Here is an 18,088-nt window from a genome sequence, read left to right on the forward strand (position 1 = left end):
ACTTTGCTGGATACTAGGTGTGTACATCCAGCAAGGAGGAACAAGGGAAAAGTCCTACCCTCGTGAAGTTTACATCTAGTGGGGCTGTCAGCTAACCAGCAAGAAAATAAGATGATTAGGGTGTGATAGTGGGTTGGAAATAAGGTGGTATGATAAATGATGAGAATGGCCAGCTTTATGTGGGGTTGCTAAGAAAGACCTCTCTTAAAAGGGGACTTTCAAGCAGATTCCTGAAGTTAAGGATGAAACAGCTATGCAAAGAGCTAGGAAATGGGCATTGCTGCCAGAGAAAACAGCAAAGGCAACAAACCTCAGGATGGGGAAGGTTGCTGTTTCCTTCCTACGTGTTAACTAAGATTATAAATGTCTTCCCACCTACTACTCATAGGAATACTGTGGTGACATCAATAAATTTAATACAAAGTGACCAAATTTGGGTTGGATATGTATAATAGTGAAGGAAAAACAGATTTTTTTTTTCTCTCCTTATGAAGAAGAAAGTTACTCGAGGATATAAGAGAGTAACACAGGAAAACAGAGATCTGGATCTTGCCTTCTGTAATCAGATGCAGCACTGTTGCTGCTAAGTCACTTCAGGCGTGTCTGACTCTGTGTGACCCCTAGATGGCAGCCCACCAGGCTCCCCCGTCCCTGGGATTCTCCAGGCAAGAGTACTGGAGTGGGTCACCATTGCCTTCTCCAAATGCTGCACTGGGTGATGCCAGTTGTCAAGTAGAAGTTCGCTGAAGGTGTTAGTAAATATCTTAGCCTGGAGAATGGGTGAGTTTGGATTAGCCAACTAGGATGAGAAAACCGTGTAAATAAATAGATTAAGCTTATACAGAAGATAGTTCCACAGGAGGATGAGAGTGGTAACTGACCTCATTGTGGTAATCGTTTCACAATATCTACATGTATCAAATAATTATGTGTTACATCTTAAACTTACACAACGTTGTATGTCAATTATATCTCACTAGATCTGAAGGAAAAAAAAATTTTTTTTTTAAAGATACTAAGGTAGACTGAACTTGAATGAGTACTTGAGACCCTGAAGACTCAAGCTGGAGCCAGGATGGCCTTTGTAAAAACAGAAGATAATAGATGATCGGATTCATAGAGGTCAGTAGATTAGCCAGTACGTTAGTTTTTGACTTGACATTTTACACAGCAGAGGGAATCATGATGGTTTCTTGAATAAGAAAATCACATGGTATAAAGAGAAACATGTTAAATACAGGCTAATGGCGATAGGAAGGGGGATTCTGGAGAATGGCAGCCTAGGTAGGAAGACCTTCTTTGCCGCCATGCCCCTTCATTGTGCCTGGTGATGAAAATATGAACTATGTTCACATCACGGGAAGGGAATGAGCTGTAAATGAGATGTTTCTGGGAACTTTTATGTTGATGTTTAACAACCGAAGGGTGATGAAAGTCAGAATGTGTGCTCTCTCATGCCCCAGGGACTGGCTGAACAGTAGTGTCAGTGATGGAGCTAGGTAAGTTGGTCTCGGACATGGTTAGCCCCATTTTGTAGATGAGGAAGTTTAGGCATAGGTAGATTAAGCAGTTTGCCCAAGATTAGCCAATTTGTATAAGTAGGACTGAGGTTCCAATGCAGGCATTGTGTTTTCAAAGCCCGAGCCCTTAACTCCCAAGCCATATGGCTATAATATCCATGATGGTGTTTTAATTACAAGTCTGACTTCCAGTCTTATGTAAGTTTCTTAAAAGGAGTTAATTAATTAACAGTTTTAAAAGTTGGGTGGAAACTAGAAAGTCGGCAGATGGCTGAGCAGTGATTGGATAATTCCTTACAGCAGAAGAGAACTTGGAATTCTTTAGACTAAGAGACTGGAAAGGAAGAATATACCTTTGGCTTATTTTCTTTTTCTTCTTCTTCGATTCACTGTCAGCTGTTGAAACAGGAAATTGTCCATTTCGAAGAGTTATAATAATATTTTATGGGAAAAATGATATCTCTATTTTTTTAGTGCCTTATATACTACAAATGTCTTGTCCTCATTTGTATTCCAGGAATGCTAGTTTATCTAAATTGACTGCCAGCCAAATTCTTACATTAAAACTCATTATTTTCTCAACTTTCATTACAGAGTAGGAGTTAGTTTCCAAAAGAGTAGGGTTTCAGAAGCAGCGTCAATATTGATATCACTGGATTCTTCTCAGTCCGTAAGCCCCAGTGCCTAGACTTCTCTGTGGGGGGCTTAGTTAGGTCTTGCAGCAGGAGTTCCAAGGACTGGAACCCTTGCCTCTGGAGAAGCCACATAAGCTTCTTTGACCATGGCTTTAATGAACCCCTTCCCAGGCAGGAAGAGGACTTTGCTCATGCTCCATGCTTCTCAGGGTCCCCCCAGGTTTTCTCACATCTGTCTTGTTTGAGGAAGAGACAGAGGAAACAGTAAGTTCCCAGCCCACCACACTCACTCATACAGCGTGGCAAGGAGAAGGGACAAGACATCTGCTAGCTGCCACAGCTCGAGCAGGGAATGCTGTAGCGGTCCTTCCTTCAGTGAATAAATTAACTCGGTGCTTTTCTTTGGACCTAAAACTGTGACTGGATGTCATTTAATTAATCTTCCTAAAGCACAGTTCTGATCAAGTGAACTGGCTGCTCAGAACTTTCAATATTTTTTTCATTTTAATGGAATAAAATTCTTAGCCTGATATTTATGACCCTTTGTGACTTGGGCCCGTGCTGTGCATATCAGACCTCATTTACCAGCATTCCCTCTTGCTATGACAGGGACCTGGTCCATTTCTTCTGCAGGCCCCCACTTGCCTGCATCAGTGCTCAACACAGATGCCTTCACAGTGCTCCCTCTCCTCAGCCTGTCTCTAGAACTGTGATCCCCCCGTTACATGCTGCATACAATCCTCATCTAAATGCCATGTGGCCTTGCTGAACTCATCGGAAGTCTCAGATGACTTTATGTCAGGCTCTCGTTTTATCTGTGTGTCAGATATCTGTGTTCATACATTGCCTTCTTTACTAAATTCTGGGCAGAATTTGTATCTATTTTAACTTTGTATTTTCCGTATCACCTGCACTTAACCATAAGGGGAAGTTAAAACTGCAGAGGGCTAAGAGGACTTAGAGATTATTTGTAAGATAATATATCTTTTTACAACTTCTCCCTTCTCTGTGCCCTAGTAAATAAGTGAAACCAGGACCAGAACTTCTGGATTTCAGCCCGAGACTTAACTGGCAACAGTGGTTCTCCCCTGGGCATGCACATGGGAATCACTTGACGTCACAGGTGGTGCTTTAAAAAGTTCTGATCTGGGAGCCCCCAAACCATAGAAATTAGAATATCAGGAGTGCTACCAAGACATCAGTAGTATTCAGGTCACCTCACATGAGTCTAATGTGAAGCCAACATTGGTAATAAATACCAATTTATTGGTATTTATTGGACCACACAGCAGTCCCTGGACCATTCTTACTTTCCTGGGTAATTCCATTAATTTCAGAAACTTTTTTTAAAAAAATGTTAAGCAGAAACGTACTCAATGTGGGGTAGTAGAATAACACATTTTGTTTTTCTTACAACAGTAGCTTACTTAACTGTTTAACTTTTCAGATATTTCGAAAGAAAGCAGTGGAACTTGGGGTAAAATTGCTACCTGCATTTCAAACACCCTCTGGAATACCTTGGGCATTGCTGAATATAAAAAGGTAAAACTCTTCATTTTCAACAACATGTTTTAAGTTGAAATAGTCAAGATTGTGGTCTAACACACAGACACCAGTTGGATATTTACTTGAATGGTATTGGTGACTGACACCATTGGGAGTCTTGGCATATGTCCTTGTGTTGGAAGTTATTGGTTTTCAGTGTTCTACGGGTTCCCACTGTGGGATCAAATGACCTCAAGAGAGTCATCCACATGAGACATGATTCAAGGTTTTCACTGTTGCATGGTGACATTGCATCAATGATACTGTCTATAAATTCCAAGAGCATCCCTTTATCATCAGAACATTTCACTCTCAAAAGAAGCCAGTTCCTAGATCACTTCCATCAATTAAGCTGCTGGTCAGAGAGATTGCCAAGATAGAACATGTAGATCAATCACAATATAACAAGATGTAGATCAGCAGATTAAACATGTGGAACAACCACGCAGAGAGCTAAGTGTAACTGAGACTGGGTGTGTCTGTGGCTGCTCACCCACAGTTGTAAGGAGGGACGGAAACTGCTCCACTGACCCCGATCTGTCCATCCTTCTCATCCCATGTGGGTGGAGAACCCTGGCATGCCAAGTTCATAGGAATGTGGCCCCAAGAAAAACCTGGGCTAAACAGAATTTCTCATATTCTCCCAGGAAGTGTTAATAGTTTGAATTTTCATGATAGCCTGAGCATTTTGTTAATAGTTTTATCTTAAGCTTCTTTCTAACTCCTTCTTCCCCATAAGTAATTAATTGCATGTATCTCTTTGCAATGATGATGATAATGACAGCTGTTTGGTCATAAAATAGGAAGTTTTGTGTAGACACTTGACCACACTTAATCCTCACAGCAACCCAATAAGGTCAGTACTGCTGTTACCTCCACTTCACTAATCAGGAACTTGAGTCACAGAGACAGTTATTTGCCTAACATCATGCCATGTGTAAATGGTAGAGCCAAAGTACTCAGATGCATGGATTCACAGGCAAAAGTTAAATGGCTTTCTAATGTTAAAAAAGCCAAGAGGATGCACAGGGCGACTTGGCAAGATTAATGAACATTTTTCCTTAATTATTTATTTTAGTGACATTCCTTCCTGAAATTAATCATGGAAAATCATGAAATTAATTGGCTAATGTATCAGCTAAATGTCATGCTTTGTCTGTATGTTATACCTATCACTTGGAATCACCCTGTACCTATCTATAATTTGATGTATGTATGTTTGTCTCGTATGTGTATGTGCATGTGTTTGGGGCAGAGGCAAAGGTGTTGAGGTGATGAAACGGGCAGAGTTCACACCCCTGGGCCATGTTAAGTTGAAGTTGCTTTCTGTTGTATAACGTGGTATCTCAGGATTCGTTCTTCCCTTTGGGTTCCTCCGGCTTTCTCTGTTAGCTTGGAGATCATGGCACATGTTCCAGTGTCTTAAGGTGGAAGTGGGTATACATGCTTGGCTTGAGCAGCTTGCTGTTCAAGATCTGTGAGCTCTTTATTTGGCTCATGTAGATCACCTATATTACTTTCCATATCCTCAGATTTTGTATTCAGATAGTACACAGATAATATGCAGACCTAGAAACTTCTCTGCGACTTGAAATGATATCTAGGTACAAAAACCGTGTGCACATTTAACACACATTTTCCCCACCCTCTGAGAGGAATGATATGGGCATGATAACCCACTGAGTTAATTGCTTACCAAGAGACCTGGTTGTAAGTGTGTGCATGCATAGTAAGTCGCTCCAGTTGTGTCTGACTCTTTGCGACCCCATGGACTGTATCCCACCAGGCTCCTCTGTCCGTGGGATTTCTTAGGCAAGAATACTGGAGTAGGTTGCCGTTTCCTTCTCCAGAAGATCTTCCTGACCCAGGGATCGAACTCGCATCTCCTGTGTCTCCTGCATTACAGGCAGATTCTTTGCCCATTGAGTTGTCAGGAAGCCCAGGATGCTATCGAGGTAGTTCTTATTGCTTTGTGGAAGAAAATGGAATTAGATAAAGACTCTTAAAACTAATTGAGGTATGGGCCTACATCTTTGCAAAAGTTAAGTTGGTTATTATAAAGTGCTGATATCATTTAATTAATTCTAGCCTCTCTTGAAATACTCATAAGAAATTAGATTGTTTTAAAACATATTTAGCTTAGTATTTATTTTTACAGCCAAGAGGATTTTTTCCTTAGTTAAATCTGTTCTTTGTATACAGTGGAGATATTTTTCAACACATAAAGGAATATTTCTAAAAACTATTCAGTATTGAATCCTTTGTTATCTTTATATCTACTAAAAATTCATTAACTGGGGCTTTACCTTTTTTTTTTAATCAGACCTTCTTTCAAATTTACAGTATTGTACATTATCTTACAGTATTGTACTTTATAACTTTTGTTTGATTTTTAAGTATTAGAGGAAAATTATTTTGGGTCAAAAATAATGTGCCATATCATTTATATATTCTATGATGTTTTCATGTTGAACTAGAGGAAATTAGGTAACCATTTTACAGCTGACAGGAACACTCTTAACTTCTTGGCAACCTGTATGAGTTTTTTTTATCCACTCTCAATCTCATTTACTAAATAGCAGTGACTTACCCAAATTTACACAATAAGTCATGACAAAATTAATAGTAATATCAACCCACTGAAATTCATCCTACCCTTTGCCCAATCAGTTTGATTTATCATCTTGAAGGATTTTCTCTCTAGGAAACAAAAACAGCATTTGATATTTATCTGCAATAATTACATTTCAGGATGTGTTATTGATGTCACCCTGTGCATATCTGCTGTTTTCTCGAATCTGTATTTTTGCAGTATGGGCCAGAGGGCAAAGGACAGCAGGTTTGGAGTTTATTTTCTAGTTTTTTGAAGCCTGTCACTAATGAAGTTTCAAAAGAGGTGGCGAAAAATATATCTGGCAAAATTATATTTTCTTAATTACTTTCTTAGACTAGGGAGTATCAATGGAAGGATGCTCAAGAGGAAAAAGAGTGTTTGAGAATGCTGTTTAGAATAGCTCCTTATTCACTGTTGACTGGCTTTGAAACTCTTGGCAATAATTATGATGGGAGAGGCACAGTATGCTGTCTGTAACATAATTCTGCTCTTCCATCTCAGTTTTGAAAATAGTTATGGAGGCTACTCTTTCCCAGCACCTATAGGTTAACAGAAATGTGAACTTACTGGTATTATGTGTTCATATTCCTCTAGTATTCAGGTTTTAGCAGTTTGAACTTAAAGCAAACAGTATTTTGAATTGGGGAGGTTTGTGTATTTGGAGCCCAAACACCAATAAACCAAATTAGATTTCAGTATTTGTGCAAACTGAGAATAACAGAGAATCTAAATAATTTACGCATATCCTACATTAGAAAGTTTGTCCCAAAATCTGCTCGGGGGTGGGGGAAAGGTTTTTAATTATCTTTTCTGCTACATCTATAATAAATTCCTAATTCAAGAGTTGCTATATGAAGTTGTAAGTTAATTGAAATTATGTATTGATAGTAAGTAGTAATTTGATTAAATAAACACCTGGGTGTTACACATAGTACCTGATAAGAATAACGTGCTTACTTCACCAGGGCAACAGTAGAATGAAAATGCCTACATTATGTAACACCTCTGGTAAAAGGAAAACATTGCCTTTTTCACAGATTAGATTTTGGTAGAACTCAATTTCGCTACTGTGAAAATGTCAAAATTTGATGTCTGATCTTGTTAGTACTACTAGTAAGAGGCTCTATGCATTTTTTTTCTTTCCAACCTGAAGAAGAAAAATCACTTCTGTGGTTTGTAAAATCAAATGTTTCACCATTCCCATATTTCTAGTTATAATTTAAGCTTAAATAGAATAAATGTAGTAGTTTGAAGTTTTCTAAAGAGTATTCTTTTTTTTTTTTTAATTAGTTGGAGGCTAATTACTTTACATCATTACAGTAGTTTTTGTTATACATTGAAATGAATTAGCCATGGATTTACGTGTATTCCCCATCCCAGTCCCCCCTCCCACCTCCCTCTCCACCCGATCCCTCTGGGTCTTCCCAGTGCACCAGGCCCGAGCACTTGTCTCATGTACCCAACCTGGGCAGGTTATCTGTTTCACCCTAGATAATATACATGTTTCAGTGCTGTTCTTTTGAAACATCCCACCCTCGCCTTCTCCCAGAGTCCACAAGTCTGTTCTATACATCTGAGTCTCTTTTTCTGTTTTGCATATAGGGTTATCGTTATCATCTTTCTAAAGTCCATATATATGTGTTAGTATACTGTAATGGTCTTTATCTTTCTGGCTTACTTCGCTCTGTATAATGGGCTCCAGTTTCATCCATCTCATTAGAACTGATTCAAATGAATTCTTTTTAATGGCTGAGAGTATTCTTAATTTAAAATAATATGGTTAATATTCCCATTACTCATTTATATCACAGAGCATATAGGCTGGGCATTCCTAGTGATTATTCTGTCTTTCCTTTGAGTTAGTTTTAGCTGATACTGAATCATCAGTTGTTTCTCTTTGTGGATTTCCCAGCACAGACACTTACCAGGTGCTTATAATAGGTTAGCGGGTCTGTCTACAGCATGTGCTTTTATTGCGCACATCAGGAAACATGCTGGCAAGTGACTGATCTCTACTCCAGTTCTCATTAGTAAGCACGGCCACATGTGTTAGTCACTCAGTCGTGTCCAACTCTTTGTGACCCCGTGGACTGTAGCCTGCCAGGCTCCTCTGTCCATGGAATTTGCCAGGCAAGAATACTGGAGCGGATTGCCATTCCCTTCTCCAGGGTCGCTTCCCGATCCGGGGATTGAACCCGGGTCTCCTGCATTGCAGGCAGACTCTTCACTGTCTGAGCTACCAGGGAACCTCAAGCAAGGCATGAAGGAGCCGCAGCTCCCTCACCTGCTTTCATTTCCTGCTTCGTAAAGCTTCGTTTACTGACTGCTCTAACTATCCAGCGCAAATGCATACTATGTCATTACTTACATTTTAGCTTGTATTATAATAATTAAATTGCAAATTGCTTTACTTTAACGGAAATGGGCACTTAATTAAGAATAGTACATAGCCTAATGTTTTCTAATAGTGAAACATTATCCTTTGTGAAGTAGGTAGTTTGTGTATTGTAACAAACCCCCATTTGGGGTTTCTTAATACTTTGGTGGTATAAAATGCTTGAATATTAAATCATAGTTTTAATAGACACAAACTATGAAAGACAGACTAATCAGGTTAAATATTTTAAAAGTATTTTCCATATATCTCCCTGCATTTTTACCTGATATTGAAATATAAACATCTACATTTTTTTAATTTGCTAACCATTTTTTAAAGGATCTGGTTTTAGATTTGAAAGAGGTGTATTGTTTTAAAATGAAGCAGAATACAATTCTATCGTTTAACATCATAATAAAAATATTAAAAAAAATCAAGAAACAAATTTTCTGCCCTGAGGAGATCAAACTTATTTAATGATTTGCTAATATTATAAGAAGCAAAATAGTACTTAGTTATCCTAGACATGTTTTGTAGCAGTTATATAGCCTAAGTATAAAATTAGAGCTACATGTTATAGTTTATCTTTTATATGTTTTATGGATCTGTTAACAATTCAAAAATAAGCCCTACCAACTCTAGAAAAGTAAAAAAGAAGTTAGTCTTTCCAAGTATTTATGCTAAACTATGTTTGTATTTTTTCTGATTGGATATTTTATTGGGTTTCCCTCTTTTATCTGTTATTTGGCCATTTATACTCTTCTGGAAATAAAAATAACCATATTTTGAGGTTTGAAACTTACATGCATGAAGTTACTAATATCAGACATCAAAATATCAAAGTTAAAGTTGCTACTTGTTAAGACTGTCAGTATAACTCTTCAGTTCAGTTCAGTCGCTCAGTCGTGTCTGACTCTCTGCAGCCCCATGGACTGCAGCACACCAGGCTTCCCTGTCTATCACCAACTCCCGGAGCTTACTCAAACTCATGTCCATCCAATCATCTCATCCTCTGTTGTCCCCTTCTCCTCCTGCCTTCAATATTTCCCAGCATCAGGGTCTTTTCAGATGAGTCAGTTCTTTGCATCAGGTTGGCCTTGGATAATTCACTTAATTGAGTTTCTCTTCTCATAAGTAAAACTAAAATAGCCACAATAATAGCATCTGTCCTGATGACCTCATAAGGTATTTTTTGTGAAAATCTAATGAATTAATATGTAAAAGAAGATTAGTCATTGCAGAGTGCTGTGAAATAAATATAAATTGAAATTATTAATTTATGGCCTTGTTCTAAATTTTTGTTATAAAATAGTGTGTGTGTGTACAGAGCAATTAAATAATACATAGCTAAAACTGACTTGGTTTTAATGCCTTTATATGGTAGTCTTTTTTTAAGTCATTCAGTGCTTCTAATCCATTCTCAAACTCGAGTCCCATTTTTCTAGGTCAGAAATGGAACTGGTATTAGTAGAACCAGCTAGAAGTGTGGAGAGAATGTGTCCCCATAGTCCATGTAGGATTGTGAGAGCTTTATGCTCCAACATACATTATTTTGAAAATTATTTTAGAATCAGTCTGTAGGGTCAAAACCCAGATACCTCTCTCAAATTATATTTATTGGTGAATTTTCTCTTCTAGAAAGAGGAACTGTTCAACCTATGAGCTTTAAGAAGAGTGTGAGCCAATAAAATGTAATGTTATTTTCCCAAGTCCCACATGCCAATTAGTGCTTATTTAACATGACATGAGTCTATGAAAATGTATATATATTTTTTCTAGAAACATCCACATAGCCCTATTTTCTAGTTCTTAGGCTGTCCTACTTCTAGTAAGGGTCTGACTACTGTGGTTATGTTCTATCAGTGATTCTCAGCCTTCCCTGTGCTTTAGACTAACCTGTGCATTTTTAAAATATCATCACTACCTTTCTGCCCTCCATTCTGTTTCAGTTGGCTTGGAGTAAGATCCTGGCATTTTTTAAGCCTCTTCAGCCTTTCCATTATTAATCTAGGTTTGAGAATCACTGCTGGAAGTCTAATATTTTTATCCTAAGTATAGATTCATTTCTGTTTTCAGTTACCTTTGGAGACCTTTCCTTCCCCATTGGTGGCCAATTTAACTGTTGAAATAAATAGCCAATTGATTTGAAAACACCTAGCTCTAATAGAGCAATAATTCTCAACATTTAGAGTATGTATGAATTGCCTAGCATGCATACATGCTCAGTCTTACCCAGTTCTTGGCAGTCCTATAGACTGCAGCCCACCAGGCTCCTCTGTCCATGGGATTCTCCAGGCAGGAGAACTGGAGTGGGTTGCCATTACCTCCTCCAGGGGATTTTCCTGACCCAGGAAAGAAACCCACATATCCTGTGTCTCCTGCATTCACAGGCAGATTCTTTACCACTGAGCCACCGGGGAAGCCTCAAGAATTGCTTAGAAGGCTTGTTAAAACTCTTGTTGCTGGGCCTCACCCACAGAGTTTCTGATTGGGCAGGCTTTCGGTCAGGTATGATCATTTCCATTGGCATCACTGGTGCAGTGGACATGAACTTGGGGAGACTCCAGGAGGTGGTGAGGGACAGGGAAGCATGGCGTGCTGCAGTCCACGGGGTCGCCACGACTTGGCAACTGAACAACAGCAAAACCAGGTCCCAGCTGATGCAGAGGCTAATTGATGCTTCTGGTTCTAGGACCACACTTTGAGGACCACTCTAATAGAAGAATTGACTGAGCCATCCAAGCTGTTTAAATTCTTAAATCTCAGAGCTGCTCAGAGGGGCAGCCAATTCCAAATTTCCATACGGTTAAAGTGAGGGATTGGGCGGGGGGTGGGGGGAGTAGTTCTATGATTAATTTACTCTTGTTGATAATTATCCAGTGTTTTCACTTTTCCCCAAGCAGTTTGTTGCTTCTTCTGGAAAATAGCTAATTCCCGACATTAGTTACCAAAAAAGAGTTTGCATCTTCTTTGTCCCCTTGGAATATATATTTTTTAATCCCGTAAGACTGGAAAGCAAGATTTGGGCCATTTTAGCATAGAAGGAGGAAAGAAAGGCATTTTTAATTAAGGATCTCAGGGTAACTGTAAAAAGAAGAACCATTTCCATAAAGCCATTCTTGTTGCTTCAGGCAAAGAACCAACTTTATTAACAGCAGCTGGCAACCTGTTCTTGTACCGGAGGACATTCCACACCCATGAAGAGAGGCTAAGGTTATCCTTCCACCAGAGGAAGAGGGAAACTGGGCTTCTTCTGAATCATTTAATCCTCTCAGCAAGTTCAGATCACTAAGTCCATGCCAGATACTCAGTGGCTTGGCCAAGCTCAAGGCATTTATTTATTGCAAGTAGACAATCAGGGTGGCAGCACTTAATTTAAATGTACTTTGTGTATAGTCTCTTTTATTGGGACTTAAGGGAAGAGCAATCCTGAGCAAAAGATGCTTTGCTGTTTCTTAGTCATGCATTGTGAGGCAGATGGAATTTGAAGAGCCTAAAGGTAGGCAGACTGTTCCCTTTTATCCCACTCCTCTGGTCATAATTAAAGTTAATGCCCAGGTAAGTGGGGTTTTCAGTGTCTTTTGTTCCCTGGAGGAAGAAGAAGATGTAATCTGTCTCTGAATAGTCCTCGTAACTTTTGCACGTCACCCACCCTCTTTCTCCATGAATCTGCACCTGCGACCACCTCTGTGTGCTTCTGGTAGGACAGGGACAGAAGAATGACCTGTGATGGAATAAACTGGCTATCTTATTCAACCATGGTAAGAGACACAGGTTCAACCCCTGGGTCAGTCGGGAAGATCCCCTGGAGAAGGACATGGCAACCCATTCCAATATTCTTGCCTGAGAATCCCATGGACAGAGGAGGCTGGCAGGCTGTGAGTCCTTAGTGTCGCAAAGAGTCGGGCGTGGCAGAAGTGATTTAGCACGCACGCACACATGGATTAGATATTGAAAAAATATTTTTTGTATATTTTCATATTGTCCTGCCTTTAAAGCTCAATTACAGCAAATGCGTAAAGTCCAGAAACGTATCAGAGGCGATGTGTAGGCAATTTAGAGACAATCTATCCTAAGAGGATTGCTTAAAACCCTTAAAAAAATGACTTGTGATATGTAGGAAGTCTGTTAAGAGACTTTCCTCACTCTTCTATTTCAGGCAGATAGATTCTTGGTACAAAATCCATGGAATTGGATGGTTAAATATGACCATGACTTTCCCCATAGCATCCCCACCATTTAAGTGGTTAACGCACCAGGAAATTTTTGTTTAAGAGCAATTATAGTTATTTGAATGCAACAAACTCAAAACGCCTTTCATCTCAAGATTTTCAAATGCACAGAACTAGTGTTTTGCAGATTCAGCTTTGTTCACTGTGTTCACACAATTGGTGGCAAATCAGCTTTGGCAATTTGAAATGTATTCTGTGTACAGAACTTAGATTAGAAACAAGTCAGAACACATAATTCATAGGGTGCCTTTACAAGTCAGCAGTGGAATAGTTTTCTCAAGGAGTTACAATCCCAGGTTTTTAATGAAGCAGCAATCAATTTTCCTGTGATAAATCTCAAGACCAGGCTCATGTTGTTAGTGTGGGGCAGACCTTTCAAATATCTAATAAAGTTTAATTTTAAAGTTATGAAATTGTTTGAATAGGTATTTGAAAATCAGCCTAGGTCTCAAGGTACTTTCTTAGACCTTATAATTGTTAGTCATTGTAAATATTCAACTAACCACATTAAATCTTTGAGTCGAAATTGGAAGGTCATTATAAAATATTTATGCTACAGCCAATAATTTTTAAAGACCTCACAATCTCGGTGGATACATTAACCACTCCAGGTTTCTTGTTTATGCAGTAATAGCTGTAGTTGATCTGTTCTGAAAACGGGGATGAACAATAATTAATTGAACTCTCTTTTATTAACTGGAAAAGGAAAAGTGATGGAGCAATAGTAAGAATTAATTGTAGTTTACTAATCTGGAAATTAATATGCAGCTGGGCATGAGTAGAGGCAGTGCAATTTGGTGATTTAGCAATCATGACAAATTATCTTCATCCGTAAGGTGTAGAGTTGCTAGCTTTCCATTATTTGATTTTTAGTAACAGGCCCAGTTTCAGGAAGACTTTATATGAATGCTCATGTTGCCCTTTTATCCTGGAAATGTCAATTGGAGTCTGGCATTATTAATTAAATCTCACTCTCCCTCTTTGTCATGTCATGCTATAGTTTTTATGGAACATTTGTACAAAACAGTGATTACTGGTAATTGACCTGCATATGTTGAATAATCTTAAGATGCTACTGAGAGTTTAATGTACCTTGTAAATTGAGAGGCTTCCAATTAAGTCTAGTTCTTAAGATAATCACTTTCAAAACTAATCAAGTAATAGGACATTAGTAAAGCTCTTATTGACTTAATTGTGACAAATTAATAAACAGACCCAGTACAATTACTATAATGGCTTTATCAGTGAGCAGTTTTTCCAGAAATTTAAGCATAAATCTATTCTGTCCCCTGGAAGTACAATAAAAGTTACATAAGCTATTTTAAGGTGGGTATCATCCATATAGCTGTGTGTGAGTACACTGAACAAAGAGCTTGGATTTTTTGTGTTTCTTTCTTTTAAAATATGATTGCATTTATTTCAAAGGTCAGTGAATCTACTTGCCAAAGGGCTGATCTACTTGCCCTTAAAGCATATGATTTTGTAAATGACCTTCTATATGCTTTGGACAAACCTATTACACATTCTTGTGTTCCCTCACTTCTGCTTTTCTGTGCCTAGACCCTGGGGTTGGTACCCACTCTCCTTGGAGAGTCCTGTCCCACTCTCTCTGTCCCAGACTGCTGTCAGAGTAGTGATTTTTTTGGCCAGCACTCTGCAAATGGACTTTGGAAAATAAATGAATTAAGAATTACATATGTGCCATAATTTTTTAGTATCTAACACTGCCAGTTTCTATAGCTTGGCTGACTGTGTGGAAGAAAATGGCAGCAGAAGGAACAGGAGCACAAGTCCCACCTCCGCTACATTAATAGTGTGATTTACTTCTCAGAAATACTTCAAACTCTGTGTTTAAGATGCTGTGTTTACTGAGTATAGCTTTTATTAAAAAATAATGGGATCACATCTCTTCTTTCTCTCAGCCTTGGCTTTCTCATTTCTTAAGTGCAATTAATGAATAGTGTCAATTTTACAAGGATAATGTTTATGACAGGCCCTTAGACATTTGAGAAGTTGAAGGTCTTTTAGATACAAAAGAGGGGACCATTATGGAATTTCAGAACCCTGACATCATTATGGTAGCCGTCCATATCACCTGTGTTTAAGTTAGGAGAGAAGAATGGATTTTCAAGTAAACGAGTGTATGTCTCTTTATGTGTGTGTGTATAATATGTATATCTGTGTGTGTGTGGTTGCTAGGTCATGTCTGACTCGTTGCAACCCCATGGATTATACAGTCCATGGAATTCTCCAGGCCGGAATACTGGAGTGGGCAGCCTTTCACTTCTCCAGGGGATCTTCCCAACCCAGGAATCAAACAGGCTAGAGGGTACATCACCAGATTGGGTTTTGACCAACATCCAGACTTAATCAGCTCTGGGAAGTCCTGTGTCATAGCACATCTGGGGTTCTGATTGGGAAGAGGTTCCCAGGCAGCGCATCCACTCCATGGGTGAGACTTCTCCCCACGGAACTCATGCATGCCTGTGTGCTAAGTCACTTCAGTCGTGTCCGACTCTGTGCAACCCCATGGACTGTAGCCTTCCAGGCTCCTCTATCCATAGGATTTCCCAGGCAAGAATACTGGAATGGGTTGCCATGTTCTCCTCCAGAGGATCTTCCTGACTCACAGATCTAACCCACGTCTCTTATATCACCTACATTAGCAGGCAGATTCTTTACCACTAGCATCCCCTGGAAATCCCCTTAAAACTCATAGTTTTCTTCAAACAAGGGAAATATTATTAGGTTTCATAATAATTGTCATCATCTGGGACAACAAAGAGAAGTACACAGTGGAACTGCCCAGCTGAAGAAAGGTTATTTTTAAGTTATGGGATGCTCTAAAATAAGGGCTAAAATTGTGGCAGTTTCATTCATCATGAGGTATAAAATTTATGGTTCCTTAACTTAATGAGAAAAATTAATGTGAATGCTATATAAATATATCACTTTTAGCCATTTATTTACATGTAATTTTGTACTGAACAATTATGTCAGTACCATAAGTCCATGGTTTTTAAGCTTCTGCTCTCTTATCAGTAATATATTTTTGAGCACTTACCCCAGAGCATGTATTTTTACTTATAAGTTTTATATGCAAATACCAGTGTATTAATATGTCATGATCACTTTAAGACACTCCAAAAAATAAAATTGTAAAAAGATACAGATGAGGAAATAAATTTTTATTCATTTTTAGTGAGTCATATGATTTTTTTTTTAATTCAGTTTAATACTTGTAATACAGTAAGTGATTCAAAGATCTTGTTCTGTGTTTATTTCAACTTGGTTTTAATTTTGTCCAGATGGAAAAGATTTAAAGTTGTGGGCTGGTGCACTGGGAAGACCCAGAGGGATGGGATGGGGAGGGAGGTGGGAGGGGGAATAAGGATGGGAACACATGTAAATCCATGGCTGATTCATGTCAATGTATGGCAAAAACCACTACAATATTGTAAAGTAATTAGTCTCCAACTAATAAAAATAAGTGAAAAAGAAAAAAGAAAATAAAACATAAGAAATAAATACTGTCAGGAAAAAAAAGTTGTGTTGTTGAGAGAAAGAAGTGTGGTATTGGCTGATCTTAAAACATGATACTTGTTTTAAATCCTGTTCTTTAATTATGCAAAGAATATTCTTGTAACTGCTGGAAATTTTCAGTCTTTTTTGATATTTCTTCTTGCAAACTAATAGAAAATAAGAAAAACCTCTGGAACTCTTCCTTTGGGAGATTCTAGAGCAGGATAGCAAATTCCATTCTCAAGTTTGACACAAATTTTGATCAATTTGTATAAATTTGATAAATTTTTGATGAATTTTAAAGGTGAGTCACAGTCACACATATTTTCATAAATATACAATTTCAAAATGATCTTTTCTTAGAAAAACTTTCTTTCAAATTCAGATTTTTTTTATTCATGTCAAATGTTACTTTTCAAATGATGGGTTAAGCATGTTTTCTATTTCTTTTCTTCCATTTTTCATTCTGTTTTTAAATTATGTGGTAGGTAGCGAATACTAACAGCTACTTATACTAGAAAACATCAGCAAATAGAGACACATTTCTTTTGTGAAATGTGGACTCTTAATTAAATACTTTGCCTCAAGACAGTCAAAAAAATCTCTTATTTAGTGCAGAATATTTGTGTGGTCGCTCTCCATCCTTTTACAAAGTGTTATGATATTATAATTTTTCTACTGTGTAAAGATCTTGAATTTTAAAATTAACTGCATCAATGACATTCTGTGCTCATAAATCCCACTACATACACAGTCCCTGAAAGCTGTAGAACAAGCGAGGGACCAACTGCCAACCTCTCCTCATTGTGGAATCTCTACGGAAACCTCTGAGTATCTTTTATGTGAAACCTTTTACATAAGCACCAAGGGAGGGGAACAGTATATATCTGAATATTTAATTTAATAAAGCTTTTTTCTTTTAGATAAAAAATTTAGAAACAGCAGCTTTGATAGTTTCTTCCTGCACTAATTAAGAGTTTTGCATTCTGCTTCAAAGGCCACTGCCATAAACAATAAATATCTAAATGTCATTTGCCTTTATCAAGCCTGGACCAATGGCTTATCATTTGGCAGTTTATAATGGGCATATTGTCTTAACATATTAAGTGGACTTTGATCCTGTTTAGATTACTCTTGAGAATATTTTTTAAATTGGCTTCAAGAGAAGTTCTAAATTACTTTTAACTAGATCTAAATATTATAAGACTACATAATCTGGTGGTATTAATTTTCTCCACTTTAAAGTGGGCCAACCATGGAAGTGTGCCTGAAAAAGTTGTTAATTAGATCAAAAGCTTTTCTTAGGTGAGTTACTGGTTTTAAGATGAAATAGGTCAGAAAGTGCTTAAGGACATTAATCTTTAATATTGATTAGCTATGCAACAAAATGGCTGAAGGTGTAAGTCTATACTGAAAGAATGGTATATTTAAATGAACAACATATGTAGTGCTAATATCCAAAATTTTTACAAGAGTCAAAGGACTTCAAATTATAGAATTCACTCATGTGAGTTTCTGAGGATTATAAGGATACATGATTTCATGTTTATATTTTAAAAAGAAATTGTAAAAATTGGAATTTATAGATTAAGAAAAGTACATTTGCTTTTTCAAGTTTTTCCGAAGACAGTAAGTAAAGCCTA

General features: G+C 37.9%; 1 protein-coding gene across 1 annotated transcript in view; it reads left to right on the forward strand.

The window, feature by feature from the left end:
• The window catches only part of MAN1A1 (mannosidase alpha class 1A member 1), a 169,752-nt gene that overhangs the window by 92,294 nt on the left and 59,370 nt on the right, over positions 1 to 18,088 (forward strand). Inside the window, exon 6 of the mRNA XM_020899685.2 lies at positions 3,603 to 3,697. Coding sequence (XP_020755344.2) covers positions 3,603 to 3,697 — 95 coding nt within the window. The remainder of the gene's footprint in view (positions 1 to 3,602; positions 3,698 to 18,088) is intronic.

This window comes from Odocoileus virginianus, chromosome 19, assembly GCF_023699985.2.
Source record: "Odocoileus virginianus isolate 20LAN1187 ecotype Illinois chromosome 19, Ovbor_1.2, whole genome shotgun sequence".
NCBI classification, from domain to species: Eukaryota; Metazoa; Chordata; class Mammalia; order Artiodactyla; family Cervidae; genus Odocoileus; species Odocoileus virginianus.